We start from the raw sequence: 24,532 nt of genomic DNA, 5'->3' as shown, positions 1-24,532 counted from the left end.
TAAAAGCAATGACTGGAGCCCAGTTCAGCATCATTTACCGGATTAATTATTATTTTAATCCTTTTCGACAACATCATCACTGGTTATACCTCTAGTCATCAACATTAATTATTATAAATTATAATAAGTATAATACATGGTATAATATGAGATGTATTATAATAATGTTATTGTAATGATATATTATATTATAATATTAATGTTACACCACTAAATAATTAATAATTAATTGCACCACTAATTAATGCGAGAGATCAACGATAAATTTAATGCTTCAAGCATTATGCATTAAGATGCCTAAAATGAATTTTACCCCCACCCCTATACATATCATTTCAGGTATATATTTGCACATTAGGGGGAGGGGTAAAGTTTAAGCTTACATCTCATTTGCATCAGAAATAAATTTTACACAAACGACAATTCTTTAAAAAGAAATCCATATTTTTCAAAGACAAACCTTTAATATCTTGCGATTTCTGGCCATGGTGAGAATATGAGGGGGGGGGCATATCTACTAGCGTTGCTGATCTCGCATAGGGTTCAACTCTAAAATTAAATGTCTTTAAGGTGTTAAAAAAAGGTTACAACTTTGTTATTTGAAGATTTAATTTCATCCTTTCACCTTTAAGATGTCTTAAAAGGCGCTAAAGCTGACATACGGGTTGAAAATTCGGGTCTTAAAAGGCGTTAAACCTGACGTACGGTTTTGAAAATTCGCTGAAGAGGCCCTTTGCAAATTTGGAATGAGAATGCAAATATAATACTATGTTTGACAAATTTTAATTATAAAAATACCTCACAAAATGTTAAATAAAAATGTTTTAATTTTAAAAATACCTTACAAAATGATAATAAAATTACTCCTTTGTTTGTCCATTAATATTCTCTTAGGCACCTTTAGTTGTTACTTAAAGTAACTAATTAAATTTTCTAAGATAACTTTAGGTTTGTCGCCTTTTTTCTCACCACTATCAATGGTTGCACAGAGGGGTGCCAATTCACGAAAATGTAGGGGGCCTTCGTTTCCAAAATCTGGGAGGGGGTAATTTTGTTGTGTTCTGATATTTTCAATGGAAATACCAAAATGGTATTTTTCTATAAAAATACCAAAAATATTGTCATTTTGAAATCGTGGGGGGAAGGGGGGGGAGGGGTGTTCATTACTCCCAAATCGGCGGCCCTGGTTACACAGTTTTTAAGAATTATAGGTAATATTTTAAGTTTTAATAATTATAAAATGATTTTTTTTTAATGGCTATCATATGCACCATTCAACTCACCGTCCACATGGTTTAAGTTTTATATTTTAAGTTCTAGTAAAGATAAGGTAACAATTTTTTAAAGCTGTCACAAGTACCGTTCGCACCATTGAATTTTTTACGTATTTTAACCATTTAGTTAATATCTTGAATTATAACAATTATAACCTAGTAAATGTTTAACGGCTACCATTAGCACCCTTCAACACACCGTTCATGTTAGTAACTATATTTTGTTATTATAATGGATATCTCAAGTACAAATCATCAAAATGTTCACTCGATTCGAGTTTTTATAGTTTTCGAATGATTTTCACAAGTAACGTTCGCACCATTAGTTTTTTTATATTATATGCATGTAAGCTAATATGTTAAATATGAATAATTGGCACTTAGTTTTTTTTTTTATGGAATGTCGCAAGCACTCTTCAACACACCGTTCAAATTTTTACATTTTCAGAATTTTCGGTAATATTCTGCATTTTAATAATGATGAAATAAGGGTTCTTTTAAAGACAACAGCTAAATTAAATTAATATTGATCGGTTTGTGGTTATTTCAAAATACAGATCGTGAAACTTTTGGAATAATAAAAACTTAAGCTCCATCTTCTTTTAAAAAAAGTTCTATTGATGATTGATTCAATTTGTTTTCTTCTATCTGAATTTGTTCCTAGTATGTTAATAAGATTTATCTCCAAAATGTTTTTTTTTTTTTTTTTTTTTTTTTTTTTTTTTCGCACTGACAAAAATAGTTGGAATAGGAGCTTTTGATATCGTTCGCCATATGTCAAAATTGGATTTGCATATGTTTCAGTCCGCCAAACGTTATACGTAATATGTTGGGTTGGCTATTGGTTATACGCCATTTATGGCTTCGTTATATGTTAGGTTCGCCGTACGTTATACGCTATATGTTGGGTTAGCCAAACAATACGCGCCATATTCGAGTTCGCCATACGTTATACGCCATATATTGACTTCGCAATACGTTAATTGCCATATTTGGGTTTGCCAGTATGTATGATACCTAAGCAGATCTTGTCTTTGCAAACAGCGGCTTACCAACAATTTAGTAATTTTAATCTACAATTTTACAATTTACTAATATACAATTGACTTATGTTTTTGCAATAAACCACATTTGAAATCACTATAGACGAGTTATTTTTGTCATTATTTAGTCTTTTTTCGTCTTTAATCTCTCTTGTTCTTGCCTTTTCTGGCACCAAAAGTTTTTCTTTAGTAAAAGTATTTTTTGGGGAGTATTTTTCGAAATCAGTTTCTTTCTAAAATGACGACTGATGTTCGTTTATTTTTAGCCATCTATATAGATTGAAATACAAATTACAAATACCAAATTTGAAATACGAGAAAGAAAACTAGTTTTTGCGCCAATTGGCAAGCTTTTCTTTCTTTTTTCTCTTTTTTTACAGCTAATATGAATGGAAAAGTAAGTCACAAGAAATAAACTAGAATTAGAACGATAGAGACAAAACAAAGAAAGGAATAAAAACTATAAATAAAAACAAAACAAGTACAAGATATGTATTTATATGGCTAGCTTCCTTTAATTTGACAGATTTAATTCTATTTCTTCTACCAAATACTGTAAAATTCGTGGTTTTAGAAGATTGTTTAGGCCGAATATATATTTTCGGTAAGGTGAATTTGTACACGTTAAAAAGCAGGACGTAAAAAAATCTATTGGTCTGATCTCAACCAATTTCGACGATGTATAAAATAGGACAGGCCCTGCGTGCATATTTGCACGCCACCTTTATTATGTCGAAAGCCAGTTATATTGCATCAAGATTTCGGCCTAAAAATTAGTTTCGTGGAGAATTTTAAAAATTAATCAATCACATCATTACTTCCGTAGGTCCCTAAGACAAAACAAAATGTGGACACAATTGAAACCGTAGATATGAAGAAAAACCCTCCGGCCTAATGTAAGAAAAATATGATTTAACTTTTAGCAAATACTGTAGAATTTCACTGAGACAACAAGAGCATCAATATTGAAAAATTTTATACTTTAGCCCCTTTAGTCTGCTAGAATGATATATCTGATGGATCAATCTTGCCCAGAAGCAGGGCTATAGAATAGGAAAGTTAAAATTGTTTCTAAAATCTGTTTTGCTTGATCAATTTGCAAGATCTGTTTGATCTTGATCTGTTTTGCTTAAGATCATGATCAATTATTAACCACATCTCAAAGCTTCTATCAGAATACTCACATGCACCTGATTGATATATGTTGATGTTTCTCCTTTGATACGAGTTTGTGACGGAATCGGAAAAATCATTGCCCTTTTTTAATGGATTCTTATATATGAAGGAGGGGGGGGGGGTTACAATGTCGCTATTGTAATTTTTTTTATTTTAGTCTTTATCTAAAATCCATCGAAAGGGCTTGTTTTACGAGAGGCGAAAAAAAATATGGCATTAAAATTTTTGTTAGAACTCGAGAAAAATATTTTGTCCCCTACCTTAAATGCCAGCACGGGGGATTTCAGCTTGAAAAGCCCCAGTCTTTCAATGGCTTGTAAGTTTATTTTCTTTTCATTTTTCTTTACAGATTCCAAATCCGCTGTTTGATTTGGCTGGAATAACATGCGGACTCTGCCTTGTTCCATTTTGGACGTTTTTCGGCGCCACTTTAATTGGTAAAGCTGTTATTAAAACCCATATTCAACAAGGGTTTGTGATATTAGCATTTAGTGAAACGCTTATCGAAACTGCTGTCGCCCTTGTTGGAAGTTTTCCGTATTTTGGAGGTAAAATGCAAGAACCATTCAAAGAACTTTTGGCCAAACAGAAAGCCAAAATGCATGGAGCAACCGGAGAAGCTGTTCAGGTATGTATACCCAAATTAATTTTTTTTCTTTGACTATTTTTATAATTATTAAATTATTTTATTTATAATTAAATACATATAATTATTTTTATTTTTATTATTTATTTTTAGCTATTTTTGTTTTAATTAAATAATTTTTTTTCTCATACCCAAATTTATTGTTTGCGAATAGTAAACTGTAAAATACTGTTGCCATTTGGTAGATTTTATCAACATGCCAATCCTGGAAAGCGTGTGATCTCCAATCTGTATACTAATGCTATTAACAATTCACCGCGGCATCAAGCTGCCTGAAGCCAACACAGCTGCGCATGCTCCTCCTCCATCCCAATATATTCAAAGCCTCCCTCATTAAACCTTCTCAAAAAGAAAGGAGTCAGGCAAGGTGGTGTGCTGTCTCCATATATTTTTAAAACTGTGCTTGCGGACTTTTTGCGAATGCTGTCTCCTACTGTGTTTTTTAGAAAATACTGCTGTTAGTCACATTGCCTATGCTGATGATGTTCTGCTAATTAGTCATACTAGGTCAGGCCTCACAAGGAATCTAAATGTTCTGGTTAATGCATTGAGTATGATTGGGCTTTCTGTAAATGCTTCAAAATGCGAGTTTCTGTGTTTTAATACTTCTAAACCTGCTCCTTCTTGACATGTGGGTACAATGCTACTCAAGTGTGTCTCAAAGTTGAAATGGCTAGAAATTACTTTTCCTGATACACTTTCGACTACATGCTCGTCTCTTGTTGCTAGTGATCTGCAGTGCATTCGATTCTCAAATGGTAAAATCTCGCCTAATAGAGGGAGGTACAGCCGCCGAGGCTTATGTAAACTTTACCATAGTTTTTGTTCTCCTGCAATTCTTTTTCTTTCTGGTTTGCAGCCTCTAATGCGCAAAAAAGACAGTCTTCAGCTAAGGAGGGGCTATTTTAAATATTGTAAATTCCTGCTATATTTGCCAAGGTGGTACAGAAATCACAAGATTATTTCTCATTTTGGACTTGTCGACCCTCTAGTGCTGTTTGACAACATCGCTAAGGATCTGAGGACCAATACTCCTAGGAAGATACGTGCCAGTGAACCCCTCAATTATTTTTTTCCAGGTTAGTGATTCTTTGGATATTTTAAGTCATTTCTGTTGTGTGTTTCCTTATCATTTCCTCGCTGATATTATTATTTTATTTTTTATTGTTGTACTCTGTGTTTATTTTATATTGTGGGTTACAAATAAAATTACTTACTTACTTACTTTTTTTTTTTTTAAGTATGTTTTTTTCTGTTTTTTTTTATATTTGCTTTATAATAGTGTCTTATTTTTTTTGTTGGACCTTTACAAGCTGAGAATCTTGGGCGTGTATAAATTTTAAATTTGTAATTTTTTTTTTATTAATATCAATAAATTGATTAACTGACTGATTGATTGATTACTAAAGTTGCCATTTTACTTGAATCTTTACTTCGTCATCCTCCAAAGCCCGTTCGATGACGATCTGGTATTTGTTTGGCTTTAGGTGGTTGGTTGACAAGGACAATCTTTGGAAATATGTTATCTTTCATCCGCAGAACGTGTCCTAATCATCTCAACCTTTATCTTATTATAGCCCTAGAAAGCGGAATTGAATCGCACTGCTTATTGTTAGATATGCGGTCAGTCAGACGGGTGCCCAAAATATTCCTTAGGTAATTTCTCTGAAAAACATCTAGCAAATCCTCTTCCGTCTTCCGAAGCACCGACATTCTAGAACAATACTTAGCCACTCTCATCACTGAATCTTTCAGTATTCTAATCTTGGTTCGCCGACTTATCTTACTATTCTTCCAAACTTTGTATACTGTCAATACGGAATCGGTAAGGAAGTCTCTATTGAAACCCAATTTGTAGATTGGAGTTGCAGCTGTACATAATCTGGCGAATCGAGACGCACTTTAACTGTTAACTCATTTTCTACAATGGTAGGTATTGCAAATCTCCGTTTACGTTTTACTATAGAGCAGAATTTTCCCAAACCATGGGTCGCGACCCACCGGTAGGTCGCGAGCGAATGTTGAGTGGCTTCGGGCCTTAATGGGTGATTTGCCACTGTATAAGACACGAATAAAAAGAAAATAGGAAGTGATAAATTTGATATTCCATTCAGCTATTTATAATTAATCAAGTTTAAATATACTTAAGTTAAAGAAAATTTCGTCATAAAATAATAGAATAATATGGCGCAGCAAACGAAACACATGACGTGTGCCTGAAACGCCCCGAGCGAGTCGGATGTATATTGTTTTGCCTAATTCAGTTCCCATTGTCTTATGTTGGACAGCGCGCGTCATTGTAATCTATACAAAAATAATTATTAACCCTTAAAGGTAGTAATGGAAAAGTGGTTGAAAGGGTTAACAAAAACACCGTCGCCGACACCGGTTGATTCTGGACAAAGTGCTAAAATATATTTTGATCCCGTATGTGAAAGAAGTGAAAGAAGTGAAAGAAGTCCAAGCTCCTTCAACGAGTTCGTGTTAAACCAAACAACGGAAAGTTGTGAGAAAATATAACCCTGCATATCTAAAACTAGGATTCCCTTGGAATCATAATACGATAGATCCGCTTCCTCAATGCGTCATTTCTACGAAATCTTAGCGAACGAAAGCATGCGCCTAAGTAAGTTGACGCGTCGTATAGAAACAAAGCATTCCAACTGTAAGAACAAGCCAGTAGACTTTTTTTCAACATAAATTGTTTGAATGTTACATCATTACAAAATTTTGTTTCCCATATCGTTAATATTAATGAAAAAGCTGTATATTTCTCTGATCTCATTAGCTTAAGGATTGCCAGATCAGGAAAGCCTTATAATATTGGCGAAGATTTAGTGTTACCATCGATTAATGGTACAAATAGTACGGACTTCATGACTTAAACACAACTTAATTTTTCTACGTCAACTAATTGTTTTGTATTATGATAACAATATTGTATTTCAGAGGTTTTAAACCGTGTACAAACAAAATTATACTAAAACCGGTAGCAAACACTAAAACATGTAACTAAACAGGTGTAAGAACAAAAACACAAAATTAAACAACACCAGAGTAATTCAATTAATTAAACTTTGCCCAGCATTAACAGAATAATGGATAACCAATTAACTTTTTTTAAATTAACAAATTCTAGTTGAGACTTTTCGAAGTTCGGTCTGAATCGTTCTGCTGAGGGCAGGGAAAGGGGGGCCCTAAAATATTATCATTACTGGATGTACAAGAAGTAGATGTTGGATAACAGTTAAACTTGATGAGAAGTAAAAGCTCCTATTGCTTTGGGGGCAGAGGTGAAGTGTTGCCGGCGTTATTTTCGATTCAGAAGCGTGGGTGTCAAAACTTTTTGTTCAATTTGGCAAAAATTTTCGGTTTGAGTCTTTAATATATAGGTTGGTAAAAAAAAAAATCTCGTTCCAAAAACTGTTTCTATCCATTCTAGCATATTAAAGTAGTGTATTAAGCGCCAACATCTATAAGAACTTAAAATGGTAACCAAAAAGAGAGCTTGGCTTTAGAAAATTTCTATTATCTATTTCTATTATCTTTTCTATTTTCTATTATCTATTTTCTATTATCTGTTTTCTATTCTATTTTCTATTATCTATTTTATTTGCCATCAGAAAGACAATGATTACCAAATCTAGAATGAAATACAAACTTTGAAATAGGGATAAATCTTTACTTAAGACACTGGACTTAGTAAGAAAAAACTTTTTTATAATAATAAACAAGAAAAAAACGAAACTTACTTAAACAAAAAAAAATATCGAGGAAAGCATGCCTATTAAAACAGAGGAGAATATCTGTGCTGGTATAGAAGTTGCAGAACGAATACCAAAATCTCAAGAAAGCAAATTGGAAAATACAGATAAAACAAATGTAGTGTTGTAACTAGTAAAACAGGTCACGGTAAAACTGGGTATTTTACGTATTTTGTCTTAATTTTACTGACTCCCGTAATTTTACGTAATTAACCTTTTTTACGTAGTTTACCTATTTTACCGACATATTTTACGGCGCCTTGCAATTTTCACAATTCAAAAGCGCAAAGAGGCTGACAGAAACATGTTTGGGTATGAGTTTGTTTTGTGTATAGCAGTCCCCCCTGGTTCAAAAGGCCGTCTGTCTGACTTCAGTATCGTGTTATCAGAACGATAAAATGTATTATCAGAACAGGTAATTATAATTTTAAAATGGTGAAATATCAGCTAGAATGAAATTATATTAATTCTTTGAGCTGTTAAAGGCAGAAAAGGCTACAAGCAGGATTGACATATGACGAACAAGAAAAAAAAAGTTCAAATGAGGGTAATGTCAGCCAGTGGACAGAAAAGAAGCAAAAATGACAGAAGCAGATATTTCGTCAGGAACTTCCGCCCAGCCGTCTTCATTGCTAAAAAAAAAAGAAGGAAAACTAACCTTTTGAAGGAACTCTTAACAGAGTAGGAGAAAAACTGAATCAAAGAAAACAAGCAAAAATAAATAAAAGACTATTCACCAATTAGATTGGGGAAACATTTTCTGCTTAGTGATTGACTCAGCTTGTTTACTGACCTAATTTTCATTAAAAGTGTGGTCAGATGATCCTACTTTAAACAGAAGAAAACTGTTATTTGATTCCTTTAATTTTCAGTTATTGTAAATTGGGTTTATAGGAATATCTCCAGTATCTGTATTTAATGCAAGGTCTCTGTTGATGTATTTTTTAATTTCAATTGCCTTTCTAAAAGAATTTGGGAAGTTATTTGCTCCAGATGTGAGAAGCCTCAGATTTTCTTCAGTTGCCTCATCAAACAGAACTAAATAATCGAGGATCAACGATGTCGAGGGCCAAAGCAGTATCAATATCCTCGCTTTGTTTTGAACTTCATATCTCAAAGAAATCTTGTATTCAGGCCGTTGTTCCCACGGGAGCCGGCGCCTATCCCCTCTCCCCAAGAAAATACCCCCTGCGGGGAATTCTCCCTCCACCATAGGAAATCACCCCCCCCCCCCATTTTCCCCCTGAATAATTCCGGATTTTCATTAAAAGGGAAATTGAAATTTCTATCCTCATGTTTAAGTCTGAGGCAATCGTATAGCATTGCCTATTGCAAAGACCCATAAGGGTTCAATGTATTAATATTTGTTCATTTATTTTTTCCCAAAGGCACTTCATGTGGAAGGGGTGGTCGAATGAACTTTGGAGTGAGCTCAGTCAATTGGAAATCGAAAATTCCAGCTCCCTTTTCTAAGACTTAGTCTTGTTTTCAACTAATTGCTACCTACGAGTTGTTACTGACTACAGTGTCTTTCGGAAATTCTTATTCTATTTTAACGGCCCTTACGTTTCAGCAGTTCTTTAAAATAATCTTCAGAGAAATAAATAATTGGTTCTAAGGGAGAGACGAGGGGGGGGGGCGAAGGTAGAAACTGATATATAATCCTTACGGCCGTATCTAGAACTTTTGTTTGGGGGTTTCGGAACAGGCACAGTCACCTAAATTTGAGTCTGAAGGAGAGGAACTAGATTTGCCATCAAATCCTGTTGAAGACGGTCTGTGAAAGTGACTAAATGTTTGTGTTCAGTGCTTTTATAAATAATTAAAATAACACGATATGATACGAGAAATGTGGCTAAATGCGGCTATTTAAATATGCAAGGTTGTAAGGGTAACATTTATCAGGTTTAAATGTAGAAAAAAATTGCTAATAGGATTTTATTCCCAATTAACGGTAAATTTGGATTTTTTTTTTTTTTAATCAGGCACTGTTCAAGTGCTGAGGCAGCTTTTTTCACTTTTCTAAAGCTCATTTTTTTATTTTTTATATAAACTGACTTTTTGAACGTCACTGATTTAATTGTTTTTAATTATATTATTTTCTTTTCTTTTCAGCAAAAGTCAGCGTTGGGGATGGCGTTTGAAGGCCTCTTCATAGCAATGATCTTGTATTTTCTGGTGTCGATTATAAATTCCCTTGCTCAATCATATGATAAAACAATTCATTCAAAGAAGAACAAACGAAGATCTAGAAAACAAAAAATCTAGGCAATATAAATTAGAATTGGGCCTTCGATACGTGCTAGTGTTTTTGTGTTATGTGTTGGTGTGACAATCTAGTTGTTGAATTCTTGTAGTCAAGGATTGTCCAGCTTTAAACAAGGGTGTTTTAGATCTGATATGTGCAACTAGAACCACGTGCAAATTGTGGTGGTATTTCAATCTTTTTATTTTTAAAACCCTTTCATTCCATCGACAAATGGTTAGAAATGTGCTTCAACAATTTTGGGCTTATTTTGTTTTTCTTTATTAATGAATAAAACAAACACAATATTTACAACATGCCTAATCAATAAATCCGCTATTTTTATTACTGTATGTGACTATTCAAGAAACTGAATCCGGGTTGTGGGTAGTTTAGAGCACGTGGAAAAAAACAAGGTTTCTTTTTCACTTTTTCAAGGTTACAATTCTTTTTCGCTTATGAAAATATCAACTAATAATAGAGTCACTCAATTATCTATAAAGTAATCTATCACATGTCAACCCTTCATTTATTCATTCAATAACAAATATAATCATATCCGAGGTCTTGTTATTATCTCTGTATGATTCGGAGGTATCTGCTGGACAAGTGTAAAGTGTAGGGTGTTGTAGCCTGTATGTTCATTTATGTTTTGTCTGGGGTGCTTATCTTGCTTATTACTGCATTTATGGGTGCAAACTATTGGGGTGCTTTTTAATTACTGGCTAATTTATAAATTTCAATATTTTGGACCCGGATTTTGGTAATGGATGCTAGGAGTTACTTTTAAAATAATTTCTCTTATTGAAAACATAACATCCCTTCGCACTAGAAAAAAAATGGAATCGCATCCTAAAGCCTGCTAATGAGAATTAGTGAATCTAAGTTTATGTAAGTCTATAGAAGTATATAATATAATCTATATAAGTTTATTCTTTTTGTTCTTCAGTACGAAAAAGTAGTAGTAGGAAGTAAATAGTAGTAGTAAATAAGTTCAGTATAGCCAGGGCTTAAATAAACAAATTCCGCGCCAACTCAGTACGAACGGGACCGAGTCAGGCATAACATTTATATAATTCTGTGTGGCTAATACATAAAAAAGTGCCTCTCTTAAAGGCTCTTCTGAGGTGGGTTGAGATGGACATCATAAACGGGATCTGGTCCTTAGAATGGGTTTTTAGAACTGAGACTAAATTAATAGGAAGTCAGGCATCACACTTACATAATTCCGTGTAGCTAATACATTTAAAGAAATAAAAATAAAATGAATGTCTTTGAGATTCATCTGGGGTGGGTTGAGGTGGACATCACAAATGGGATCTGGTCCATTGAGCGGTGTTTTTAGAACTGAGACTAATTTGATAAGAAGAAAGAGGTTGAAATTTCCAGTAAACCATAAATAGGTTGAAATACCTATTAATAATTATAATAAATATTTTGCCTTTGGTGATGCTAGAGTTGCTGATGATGTTATTAGAAAAAAAATGTTAAAATAGCGCGATTGTAAATATGAAAAAGCCAAGAGATATTTTTAAGGAAATATGTTTCTTAAAATTTGATTCTCGTTTGGGTAAAATATTCAATTTTTATATTTTCAGCAATTTTTTTCTTTGGGTTCTACCCCAAGGAGCTAGCCAATAATTATGAAAAAGAAAATTCATTGTTTGTTTTTCTTCGACATTCTTCATAGTTCTTTTCTACAGAGCCTTTTTTCAGTTACCAGGCTTCCGCGTAATCATTTTATCTTTACATATTGTAAATAGACCAAACTAAAGGCGCTAACTGGGGAAGGCAGGGGGACCCTGTCCCTGAATTGTTCCCTCCCCTTCTAGAATTTAAGAAGCGCCCATTTGTTGGTATATTTATTTAATAAAATCAAAATACAACAAAATCTCCCCCATGGGTTTAAAAAAATACATTGTAAATTGTAAATACATTTTGTAAATTGGCACCATCGGACCTAATTGAAGTTCAGTGTGTAATCTAAAAATGAATAAACTTAAAAATTACTATCATAGTAATTCAAATTGATCTGTATATCTCTGAATTTCTTTTTAAAATAATAAAATTGTTCGGGTTTGCTTGAATTAATGAAGAAACTGAAAATTATTGACAAAGAATATGGCAAACTTCTGGGAACTGAAACTGGCGCTGGTGCCAAAAAGAAGAATTACCTATGTTATCTAGCATTTGCTTGAACCAAACTGCTACACACTTGTCTTTTCGGGTACTTGAAAATGCAGAGGAAGCTAAAGCTTGCAGAAATCTATCCGCAGTAAGCCTACTGTCTTAAAGCCAACTAATCTGCTTAACCTAACAGGATTTTCCAACCTATCCTAGCCCTTCTTTAATCATTGGGTTTTGATTTAACTAATTCTGGAAAGTAAAAAATACCGATTAATTATCAATTGCCATGAAATTTCAACTTTAATCCTATTGTATTGAAAATTAGATGTATCAAATATCAGACATATCTATAGATACATCAATACCAGATGCTACACTATAATTAGCCCTAATAGTTCCATATCTACATATCTCCCCATTCTTCCTGGTTACTCCTTGTTCACATTCTCCCTCTCCGACTCCCCCTGTTCCTCTTCTCCCACATTCCTCCCCAATTCTCTCTGGTAAACGAATGAATGGTCTGATTCTTTCAACGATATACTGGATGATGTTTCTATTCATTACTGTCGTTTTTATTAGTTATTTTTGGGACTCCCCTCCTCAAAGTTACAACCAAGCATTGGGATTTCAACCCATTCCCGGGAAAATATTCTGATTTTTTCTCCTTTTTTCTACAAGTTCTTATATACAGTATAATTATTGTCCCTGACTGCGAAGAGTATCTAATATTTTATTTATAAATATTATCATCTAATTAGTTTTAATGTTGTAATTATTGTTAGTATTATTTTTTATGAGAAAAAAGCTGCTTTGACGGGTAATGAATTATATAAGATGGTTACTCCCCCTCACTGACAGACCGATTGTTGTTGTTTGTTTTATGACATTATTTATTTTATCCAACCCCACCCTAGTTGACCAAGTATAAGCTGCCATTTAGTCTTAATTTATATGTTGTTTTTGTTTATTTGTTGTTTCTTTTTTAATTATTTTGTTGAGAAAATCCCTGTTTTGTAGTAAATATGTATAGATTTTATCTGTCTTGAGTAGGTTACATTGTGCATAGATATACCATGTATTTTTCAAAATGTAGCGGGGAGGGGTGTGCAACTTTGTTATGTTTTCTCCTTCTTCAATAAAATACCGAAAAGTGTATTTTTCTAAATCTAGGGGAAGGGGGAGGTAAAAAAGTCTAAAGGGCAATTGCCCCGAAACGTCTAGGGAAGAGAGACATATGTAGGCTACATTGAGTAGTGTGCCGAAAACGTATCACTAACGGGGGCCTAAGTTGTCTGTTAATATCAGATTCCGAATTTCTCTTTTTTCAATGTAATAAAAATTAATTTGAGAATTTGTATATTAGAATGGGCCGAAAATCGTTGTGTTGATTTTGTTTTAAATTAACAATTCGCCATAAAGGAGTGCAGTGCTTCCATCAGTTTAGTTTTGGTAAGTCCCCTCCCCTCATTTGTTCATCATACCAGGAATTGTAAAATAATTGTAATAACAGTTAACATTTCATGGCAAATAATCTGAATATAATTTTATTTTCTTTGAATTTGACTTAATATTCTAATCGCAAAGTTTATCTCTGTTCAAATGAATTAATTATTAATATGTGTAACTGGTGATGACGGTGAAGAAGATTGTGGTTTAATAGGAATTAATCCTATTATGTGGCACTGAATTATGGGGCCACCAAATAATTTGGTGGCATTGAACTGGCATATGTATTCATCCGCGAGAAAGTAGTCTCCTGGGACCAAGGGCGGTTACAGAATAAATGTTTGGTGGGTAATAACGAAACTTCGGGTTTCCCATTGGTATTTTTGGCCTTCCATGCCTGCAATTAATGCAGCTTTTGACCTACCAGGGGAGGGGGGACACGTGTCCCTAACCACACCCTAGATCAGACCCCGCCTGTTATTACAACCATGTGTTTTCAGCTTATTTTACCTTGTCTTTGCTGAAGTTCTATAAAACATTAAGTTTTCTAGAGGTAATTTCATGAAGAAAACGAAAAATTTGAGAAAGGTGTATTCATAGTAACGCCAGGGTGAATCTCCTTCATATGACTTTCTATCATAACTAACTAAACACGCTCCACCAATTCATTCTTGGAACCCATCGGAGATTCGAGATTTTGAACCCATCAGGAGATTTGAACTTATCTCCTAACTGTTGAATCGTTCATCGCATTGACCCCGTAACTTCACAAATGCAACTACGGTTTGGTATTTTTTGCATACGAAAACGGATCATAGCTCACGACCCATCTCGTGAAGTTTCGTGGCCAAACTTCAGTTAGTGTATCCATTTTAATTCGCAACGCGACTTAAGGCTATCTACAATGTCTCCAATGGATTAAAGACATGTCCAGGAATAACCAAAATTGACGCAACGTCGTGGATTTTCTGGACGTACCTGGTAAAACGATTTTGATTGGTCAGCTGAAAATAATCTACCAATCAGAAACTACGTACTTACGGGCATTTCGCAACTCAAATTGATAGACCTACTTAGCCAATGTGAAACCATTGAAAATATTGTAATCGTCAATTGAGCTTTTAAATGACTGGTAATATAAAACTATATGAGAAAGACAACTTTAAGGCAGCATATTTTTATTTTATCTGTCAAAGATTTCCAAAACCGTATCTTCAGACAAGTCTGATAACTCATAAAGCCTTGACTTCAAGGCAATGATCGTCTGGTGGAAAAAGTTTACCTTCAATTACATCAAATTGTCGTTGAAACTTAAGTAAGCTAAGTATCGTCGCTGTTTCTGCTAAAGGACGTATCTGTCATTTTCACAATTTTGAGAAAATTGCCGAAAATTTTTACTAAGCTGACCTCAAATTAGGGTAAGTAGAGCAACGTAGATTACGCCCTGCTGGTTCTAACTTTGAGAACAGGTTAGTAAACGAGTTTCGGCCATCATCTCAAAAGTGTGAAAGTGCCAGATACGTCATTTAGTAGTAGCAGCAAGTTTATTTAAAAGGATCGATGATTGGTCATCAATGAGAAACAAGTCTACATACTTGAGCACCATGTCTAAACCATAGGCCTACTAAGCCAATGCATAAAAACCTTATAAAGTCAAAGGGACACTCCCTTGAAATATTATTTCCTTATAAAATAAAATAAAAAGAAAGTTTTTTCAACTGAAAATAAGGAGCAAAATTAAAACTTTAAAACAAACATACATTATTACGTGTATGAAGGGGGTAGCCCTCTCCTCAATACCTCGCCCTTCACGCTAAAGTTTTTTAGTACTTTTAAAAAGGCTGCTTAATGTTCTAATTAAATGACTCTTTAATTTCGGAAGTCGTTCTTATTGAATTGGGACAAAAAATCAAACTTTAGCGTAAAGAGTGAGGTATTGACGAGGGGACAACCCCCCCTCATATACGTAATATATTTCTGTTTGTTTTAGGTTTTAACGTTGCTCCTTACTTTCAGTTGAAAAAACTTGTTTTTTTATTTAATTTTTTGACCGTTTTTCAAGTCATGTTGAAACCGCTTTTCGAGCATATAGGCATGCAGATATGTAGCTTTTTTGCAAGATGAAAGAATAAATAATTTTTTTTCTTTTAATATTTTCTCAGGGACAAATTTGACTTTCTTCTATTGCATATTTTCAACAATCTTTGAGTTTGTCCTTATAATATATATGTATATATAACCTATCTGACAAAAAGAAAACAGATGATCACTATAAAATCAAAACTTCAAAACAACATCAGACATTATAAATTTGGAGCCTCCACTTCGTGAAAAATCCCTCTGGCGTAGCGAAAGTGAGTCTGGAATGGATGATCCCCCATTCTGTGATAAATCCCCTTGGAGAAGCAAGGCTGCTGTAGCGAAAGCGAGTTTGGGATAGAAAACCCGCACTCCGTGAAAAATCCCCCGCTGAGGGGATATTTCAAGGAGTGGGGGGAGGTCCACGAATTGGAGGATTTTTAATGCCAGATTTGATACACCGAACTTGCTTTCGCTGCACCAGACTTGCTTGTTCTACAAAATTAGGATACTGCTGCCGCTTACTGTAGGACTTCTAGCGCGTCAATCAATCGGTCAGTTGAGTCGGCAACGAGAGCAAGATCATCTGCGAAGTCGGCATCCGTCAGAACCCGATCTCCAAACTACAGAATGAAGGGCAGGCGATTTGTAGTTCGTGTCATGACATATTCTATGATGCAGTTGAAAAGTTCTGGGGCGGCGGCAAACCCTTGTCAGACACCGGTTTTGATGCCGAATGTAGAGCCCCGTTTGCCATTGATTTGAATGCAGCTCTCCGTCTCTTCATAGAGCTTCTCAAACAGCTTGCAGTATTTGTTAGGAATCCCACTAGATCGCAGTATCGGCCAGAGCGAGTTTCGATCCATCGAGTCGAGCGCAGCCATGAAGTCAACAAAGGCTAGGTATACTTTCCTCCCGAATTGCTTTGTCTTCTCAATTAGCTGGCGCATAGTAAAGATCTATTCTACAGTGGACCTCCCGGGCATAAACCCAGCCTGCTGGACTCTCCTCTTTCTTTGGAGGATATTCGTGCATCTATCCAGCAGGGCCATAGCAAATAGCTTTCCAGGCACTGAAAGAAGCGTTATGCCTCTGTAGTTAGAACAGATTCTTTTGCTCTCCTTTCTCTTCCAGAGGGACAGGCTTATGCCAGCTCGTCCGTCCTTCGGGATCCACTCAGTGCGCCACACAAAAGAGAACAGCATCTGGAGCCAAAGTAGCATAGCCGGTCCGGCATACTTCAAGAGCTCAGCGGATATCACCGCATATGCCTGCCACTTTGTTGTTCTTCTAGCATTTTACTGCTGAGTGGCAGTAAAGGAGTTTCTGCAGGAGTGAAAGGAGTTCCTGAGTCATTTGTCAGCAGTTCTTGAGTGTTGGCGGCTAGGCTGGTGAGTTCCTGGTCTGTCTGCACTACAGCTTTGGCATTGAGGAGGCCTGAGAAGTGGTCTTTCCATCGGCGGACCTGGGCAGCTTCGTCACTAAGTGGCTGGCCGTCAACGGAGATAACAGATGCAACCGAGGGTGCTTTGTCGCCTGTGAGATCACGGAGGTGCTTGTACAGACTGCCACCGTCACCTTTGTTGGCTGTACCCTCCAGTTCATTTGCCTCCCTTTCCAAAAATAGTTCTTTGTCTCGCTGTATCAGTTTGTTGCGGACACCATTGAGGCTTCAATAAGTCGGCATGTCACCCTGTAACCTCGCCTTGCGTTTCTGCTCTATGTCGTCAAGCGTATCTGACTGGATCCATGCATTATTAGCACGCTTTTTCCGTCCGATATTTACTGTCGATGACTCCAGGACATTCTTTTTTAAAGAGAGTCATGCGTCCTCACAACTTTCAAATGGCAGGGGTGAGTCGAAGCGGTTCAAAACATCAATGGCGTATTTGGACCGTAACTGCTGCTCGCAGAGGCGAGAGACATCAATCTTGGCTGGTCTTGGTTCTGGGCTTTGAGCCTTAATTGCTATGTTAGCGAAGACGAGGCGATGGTCTGTGTTACCAATCTCAGCCTCCCTATACGTGGGGCAGTTGCTAATCGAAGACCTCCATCTCTGTGAGACGATAATGTAGTCGATCATTTTTTTTTTGGTACGGCCATCGTTGCTGCACCACGTACATTTGTTGATGTGCTTCCTTGCGAACAGGGTGTTTTTAATCACAAGGTTGTGCATGCTGCAGAGTTGTAGGAGCCTTAACCCATTTTAATTTAGAGAGTCTGGTGCAACTGGTCCTATGACTTGGACCTGGCCGCCTTAAGTCATGGTTGTCGCTCACAGTTGCACTAAGGTCACCTAACAGGATGACAATATCGTGTGGGGATATCTTACCCATTTCATTCGTCAGGGCAGAGTAGAAAGCGTCTTTTGTTTCGGCGTCGGCTTCTTTTGTGGAGGCGTAAAAAACAAGGACCGTCATGTTTCCTTGCTTGTGACTTAGTCGAGCATTGAGGATTCTATCCGAAACGGGAGTGAATGACAGTAGACACTTCTTGAAAACTTATCCGACACCGTTTCTTCTGGTGGTTGTCTGGCTAGACCAGAGTAGGTGGTATCCCTCACCTATGGAATCATTCCCATTCCTGACTAGGTGGATTTCTGTTATCCCAGCAATAGAGATGCAGAAACGCTTCAGTTCCATCGCCAGAAGCGTCATAGCTCCAGGATAATTCAATGTCAATACATTCCATGTGGCAATACGGAGACCACATTGGTCAAGGAGATTCAAACACTGGCCATTTCTCAGTCTAGGGGCAAGTAAGGTTCATGATGGGATAAAAGAAGATCGGTCATCCGAGGCAGTTGCTAAGCTATTAGTTGCAATGGGTCTCGGATGGAGGGTTGCAAGCCCAACCGACCCTAGGTTTGGATTTTGATTAGAGCTAGGATGAACCTGGATACTGAGAATCCATGGGTGGGCTCCACCCGCCTCATGAGCTGGAGGCCACCCTGATAAAAGCGTTTAGTTAGGGGATACCCCATATCCAGAGGTACGTGGTCCATATCCAGAGGTACGTGGTAAAACTTAATTCAATTCTAAAAATATGTAAGTTATTATTATTACGGTTTGAGCTATAACTTTCTACAATATAGAAAACTTAAAGATATATGGAAAGGACCTTGAAAAAAGGAGGAACCAATTATTTGGACTATTTTGAAAAGCAGATAGTTCCTGAATGGGGTAGGAAGGGGAGAAGTCATATAGAAGGATTTCAAAAAAATTGGAACTTTATAGGAGAGCACAATGAGTGAAGGTTCGAATTGATTGGTCGAGGTTGGAGGAGGTGGAGGAGGAGTGTTTGCAGTTGTATCGGCCTCTGTCGGCTTTTTTCTACTGAGATGTTAGTAGTAGTAAAAGCGGCATATTTTCCTTGGTTGCCACATGCATAAGCAGTTCCAGAAGAAAGGTGAGCATATGAGCTACAGTTACAAACAATAAAACAAGGTTTAAATCCCGGTAACTGTGTGTGTAATGTTCACAAAACTTTTAGCAAAAAAAAAAACGTAATTGATTATGCATCGCTTTTTCCAAAGAGTAAATAAATTATCACAAGTTATAAAATGGAGTTTCATAACAGGTTCTCAGCTACTACTTTCCCTTTAAATCGCTTAAGACATTGCATCTTTCTTTTTTAAGGCAATAAAAAGGTAATAACTAAGATTATTATCTTAGAAAAATATATATGTCTTATCTACGGAAAGTTTACCGATTGCCCGGATGCACAAACCGTATTATACCAAAATTGTCGACAAAATCAAAATTGCGCGCAACTACAATCTGCGCAATTTACTCAACTTTCAAGCTTAAAATCGTGATTGGCCAATCAGAGTCAAGATTTAACACATATTTTTTGAAAATAGAAAAGATGGCCAGTGAGAGTCAAGATTTAAGATATATTTTTTTAAATAGGAAAGATGGCCAATGAGAGTCAACCCTTCAGACATTTCTTTTGAAAATAGAAAAGATGGCCGATGACGAGTCAAGACTGTCCTGTATTGGCGCAGTAGGTTTGACAATAGCTTAGTAATATGGGACCCATAGATCGATCCTTGCTGCAGCAACACACTACAGGGCCGTCGCAGGGATCTTAGTAGTCAAGAAGCATCGTTAGTCCAATTACTTAGAGTCAAGACTTAAGGCATGTTTTTTGAAAAGAATGCCAATCAAAGTCAATATTTAAGACATTTTTTGGAAAATAGAAAAGATCGTCAATGAGAGTCAAGATTCAAGGCACATTTTTTTGAAAATAGAAAAGATGGAAGCTTAGAACATCAGTTTTTCTGTAACACAAGTCTAGCAAGTGTTACAAAATGCATTGTATTAGTAGACAATAGTTAAAGAAACGACACTAAACTTAATACCCCAAACCTGCAGTTTTGAATCTCTGTTTTATATCCCTTCAGTCAAGTGGGGCTATGAGGGGTTGGGGGCCTGCCATCCTGGGCTTTTACACACAAAAAGTAGTATCTGGGAACAAATTAGTATCGAAGAAATGAAGTTCTTCAGTTCAATGTCTTGACATTTCAGTTTCTCACTTCTATAGTACATGTGTGATGTTAAACACACAAAAAAAGATACAAGTCAATCATAGATATTGGCTTTGGTGCCAATAGGTATAACTATGGTGTGGCTTGCGCATTAGTCTTGTATTAGACCTCTGAAAAAATTTTATTTCTAAAATTAAAATCCTGTTATAAAAATCTTAAATCAAGACATTTGAAATTGCAAGTTTCTCTTCAACGTTTTTATTCAATTGTAATTCAAATATAAAAGGGGTTCAAATGTCAACAAAAACATTTTTTAATTCAAAAATAAAAAGTACCATACACTTTGACTACATTTTATTTTATTAAATAGAAACAAAAACAAATTCTTTCAATAAGATTTGATTCCAATGCAACCACTTCTAGATTTAAAATAAGATAGAAAATTTATACCTAAAATGATCCTTAATAAATAATTTATCAATTATAGTTTTAACGGAAACAGGTTCAAAATTCAATAAAAAATAATATTCTTTTTGGATTTAAAATAAGATTTGATATTTCAATCTAAAAAAATATTTAATTTTAAACTTCGAAGATGATTATTAATCTTTTTGATTATTCTAGTCTTGATCATTTTCATTATTAATTTTTAAATACACGCTTATTTGTGTATCACTCAATAATATTTTTTTTGTTGTTGTTGTTGTTTTCTTGCGATTTCTATCCTTTATACATAAAATATTGAAATAACACTTGTAGCTGAATATTAATTATAAAAAAGAAATATACACAATAAACTCTTAAAAAACTTCAGCTTACAGCACTATAGCCTATGATTTGAAACACTCTTTTGACAAAAAAAGTAAAGCTAACTACACTATTTTGAATTTGATAAGTATTCTCACTGGGATTGAGCAAAAATAAAAATACACTATCATCAAATTCTGATTAAACTAACTAATTTAGATGCAAGAAATGTCATTTGAAGGGAGAGGAGAAATTTGGCTCATTTGTTCCTAGCCCAGTTTTATTCAGGCAAAAAGTGAAGAATTTTTACCCAATGGAAAAGCCAGTATGGTCCTTATTTAATTAAAGCCAGTCTTCTCGTGTTTCTATTGGCTGATTTACTTTCTCTTTGAGAGTGGTACATTAAATGGAAACCATGACAGGTATTCATTTGGTGTTTGCGCAGAAGCAAAGATTATAAATTTACTTGAAATGGAGACGGGAATTAGTGTTCCATTTTAGGAGACTGGCACCTAAAGCAACCAAAGACGTACCTTTAACCGCAGAAAAAAGACGAGTGAAGACTGATAAACTCCAAAAAATATACCCAACCATACTAATGATATTACCTTATTATTTACGTTTTTTATTTGCCTTCAATGGGCTCAAAGCTTTTTATTACTAGTTTAAAGTTTGGTTTCTTTAGATAAAATTCTACTTTATCTACTTTTGGCTATCTTGGAAAGGAGTTAGGTTAGGCAAATGAAACTTTAAGGGATGGATCTACAGGCTAAAGTATGTCCTGGGAAGGTATTTTGGAATACCTACCTCCACTCCTTCTCCCTCTAGAGAGTCCTGACCTTTGATGGCATTTAAAAATCCGTCTATTATAAAAGTGAAACTTTGCAAAATAGATTTTCTGCTTAAATGAAGTACAAAAAAATTGTTTTCAGCTTAACAACTTTGTTCAATCCCAATTTATTAGGTTTTAAAGACATGCAAATACATTTCCTAAATTTTGAAAAAAAAACAAAAAAAACATTGATATGGCTTAAAATTTTACTCAAATAACAGGAATTGCATTTTCAGAACTAAAGCATGAGAAAAAGAAACTGATAACTGAAAATTAAGTTAAAATGTTGTTTGGTCAAAAACTTCAATAGGTATAGGCCTGTTATGAAGGCAAATTTCGGGGCCCTCTAGAGGGAGAAAGAGTGGAGGTAGGTACTTCAAAATACCTTCCCGGGACATACTTTTTTTTTGCGATTCTCCTACTTTACGGGCTATGGCACCTTTTTGGGATCTCTGATTGTGCTATTGATTTGTTTTTTGTTGAAATAAATATCAATTTCATAGCACAGTATTACTCCCCCCACCCAACTCTCCTTAAATGGCTTCCCTACTGAAATACGAACCATCGACGCAGAAAAAAAGTTATCTAGTTAACAGGGGCGTTAATTCATGAATATGTAGGGGGGAGGGAGCAGATGTTTTTCCATTTTTTTAAATGAAGGAAAAACATATTTTCCAAAATCTAATGGAAGGGGTGTAATTTTTTTTTTCAATTTTAAGAAAAGTTAATTTCAACATCTAAGGGAGTAGAGGCAAAAAATCTAGGGGGTAAATACTTCTTTCCCCCTACTGAATCACCTCCCCACTCGCCCAATTGACACCCCTGCTAGTTAAACAGCTTGATAGTTCCTAGCTAAAGCATATGTTATACTATCTTCTCTGTCACAGTCTCTACTGCAGTAGTTTGTACGGTCTGTGCAGCCTGTCGCCGCAAGTCAGACTTAATTAAAAATGTTAAAGCAGAACCTACAAGTAAAAGACCACACAGAACAAAATTTGATACTAAGTCACTAATTGAAGTGAGTAAATAGCCAGCCAAAAGGGTGAGAAGGATGCCAAAAACTTGAGCTGATGCATTGAGCAGCCCAGACGAGGTACCTTCTGGCTCAGGGTAGGTTAGCTCGGCTGCAAATTCAAAGCCAACTGGGAGATATCCAGTCATGAAAAATCTGAAAATAAACTAGGACGTGATTTTAAACCTTTTAAATCCTAAAACTAGCAAAAAAAAGTTTTGAATTTGAAAGACATATTTGTCCTTCTCTTTAAAAGTTACTAAAAAGTAAAGTATAATGGACTATAAAAGCAGGAGAATAAAGCAGCATTTCGAGGAGGTAAAGGGAAACCTATTCCTGAAAATTTTTGTGAAGTGGGAATTGACACAAAATTTGTCCGAATTTTTAAATTGTCGAAAAAAAAAAGAACAAAAGAAAGGTGCCAGGGCCCGTAAATACAAGAGAATAATGTTAAATTTTGAGGAGGTTAAGAATCTGTTGGTTTCTCGGAGATCAGAGATTTACTTATTGATTTATTTTTTTAGGGAATGGGCAAAAAATTAAAAACAAAATTGTTAAAAAATCTCATTAAAATTCCAAATAAAATGTCTTTAGGCTGTATATTGGCTTTGTGAAGAGTAGGGTGGCCGATGCAATCATATTTTTGATTTTTTAATTATATGGTATACGTAAGTAAGAGTTGATACCAAAAAAAAGGAATAACAAGTGATAAATTGTAAAATGAAAAGAACAATCAATATTTTTTGACAAAAGAAAGCAAAAACGAATAAAAATTGAAATTTGGTCCAAAAATTTGAAATCGGTTGGGCTCAATTTCGTGGCCTCCTGCATGCTGAATCTTCTCTTTTTTTCTCAAATTGTGCAAAAAAAAAAAAAAAAAAAAATACAAGTTGTGCTAAGTTCCTGTCTTCAAGGACACTCAAAGAACCCTCCGCTTAGAATTAAAAAAACGTGCTAAACGTTCAGAATTTTGTAATATTTGGAATTAATTAATTTTCTGGCAAAAAATCGGATTTTTGATATTTAGGCTGATTGTTTGGAAGTTTGAATTATGAGCATTCGGAAGACCAAAAGTGTGCTAAAAATGCACTTAAAAATTATATAAAATTTAAGGCATTTGTGGTTAATATTTTCTTGACAAACTCCTCCCCCCCAGAGCTTTTTTTAGATCTACATCTTGCCTTTGAAAAAATACCTGCCTATCCATGACTGCCTTCGTTTATTTTTAATTCAATCCCCCCCGCTCATTGCTTCCCCTACCCCTGAAAGACTATAAATGTGTAAAAAGAATAACATTCGTAAACAATTCTTTTCAAACCTCCACTCCCCTGGCAAATTTTCTGCACACCTACCCCCTCCCCTTCCCTCTTGAAACAAGGTATTTAGACGCAGTTTGGCTGTTTAGGTTAATTTTGAACATGAAGTGTATCTTTTCTCATTCATTAATTCTAACTAAAACTTAGATTTCAAAAACGTCTTCATAATCAAGATATTCTGCCCGAGACTGCCATGTGTTGAAACGAATAAATTCTAGTTAGGAATTTATGTTAATTTTGACCAATTACAGTGCCTTGATTAAAAGTAGTAGTCTTACTAAGACTAATTTAAAGTCCTAAAATTGGGCATAGAGTTCCATGCCTTAGAACTGACAT

General features: G+C 35.2%; 2 protein-coding genes across 4 annotated transcripts in view; one reads left to right on the top strand and one right to left on the bottom strand.

Annotated features, from left to right (window-relative positions):
- LOC148946421 (vacuole membrane protein 1-like) overlaps positions 1–13,752 on the top strand; it is a 31,587-nt gene extending 17,835 nt beyond the window's left edge. The window contains exons 5-6 of the mRNA XM_089097691.1: positions 3,843–4,121; positions 10,019–13,752. Coding sequence (XP_088953817.1) covers positions 3,843–4,121; positions 10,019–10,171 — 432 coding nt within the window. The 3' untranslated portion in view covers positions 10,172–13,752. The remainder of the gene's footprint in view (positions 1–3,842; positions 4,122–10,018) is intronic.
- Positions 13,753–20,552: 6,800 nt separating this feature from the next.
- HisT (Histamine transporter) overlaps positions 20,553–24,532 on the bottom strand; it is a 90,299-nt gene continuing 86,319 nt past the window's right edge. For all 3 annotated transcript variants that reach the window (XM_089098453.1, XM_089098454.1, XM_089098452.1), the window contains exon 8: positions 20,553–23,036. In XM_089098453.1, coding sequence (XP_088954579.1) covers positions 22,733–23,036 — 304 coding nt within the window. In that variant the 3' untranslated portion in view covers positions 20,553–22,732. The remainder of the gene's footprint in view (positions 23,037–24,532) is intronic.

The sequence above is a fragment of the Artemia sp. Qi Xiang Cuo genome, chromosome 12, assembly GCF_049724085.1.
Source record: "Artemia sp. Qi Xiang Cuo chromosome 12, ASM4972408v1, whole genome shotgun sequence".
Taxonomy (NCBI): domain Eukaryota; kingdom Metazoa; phylum Arthropoda; class Branchiopoda; order Anostraca; family Artemiidae; genus Artemia; species Artemia sp. Qi Xiang Cuo.
Note: the sequence above shows the minus strand (reverse complement) of the source record. Positions and strands in the feature narration are given on the sequence as shown.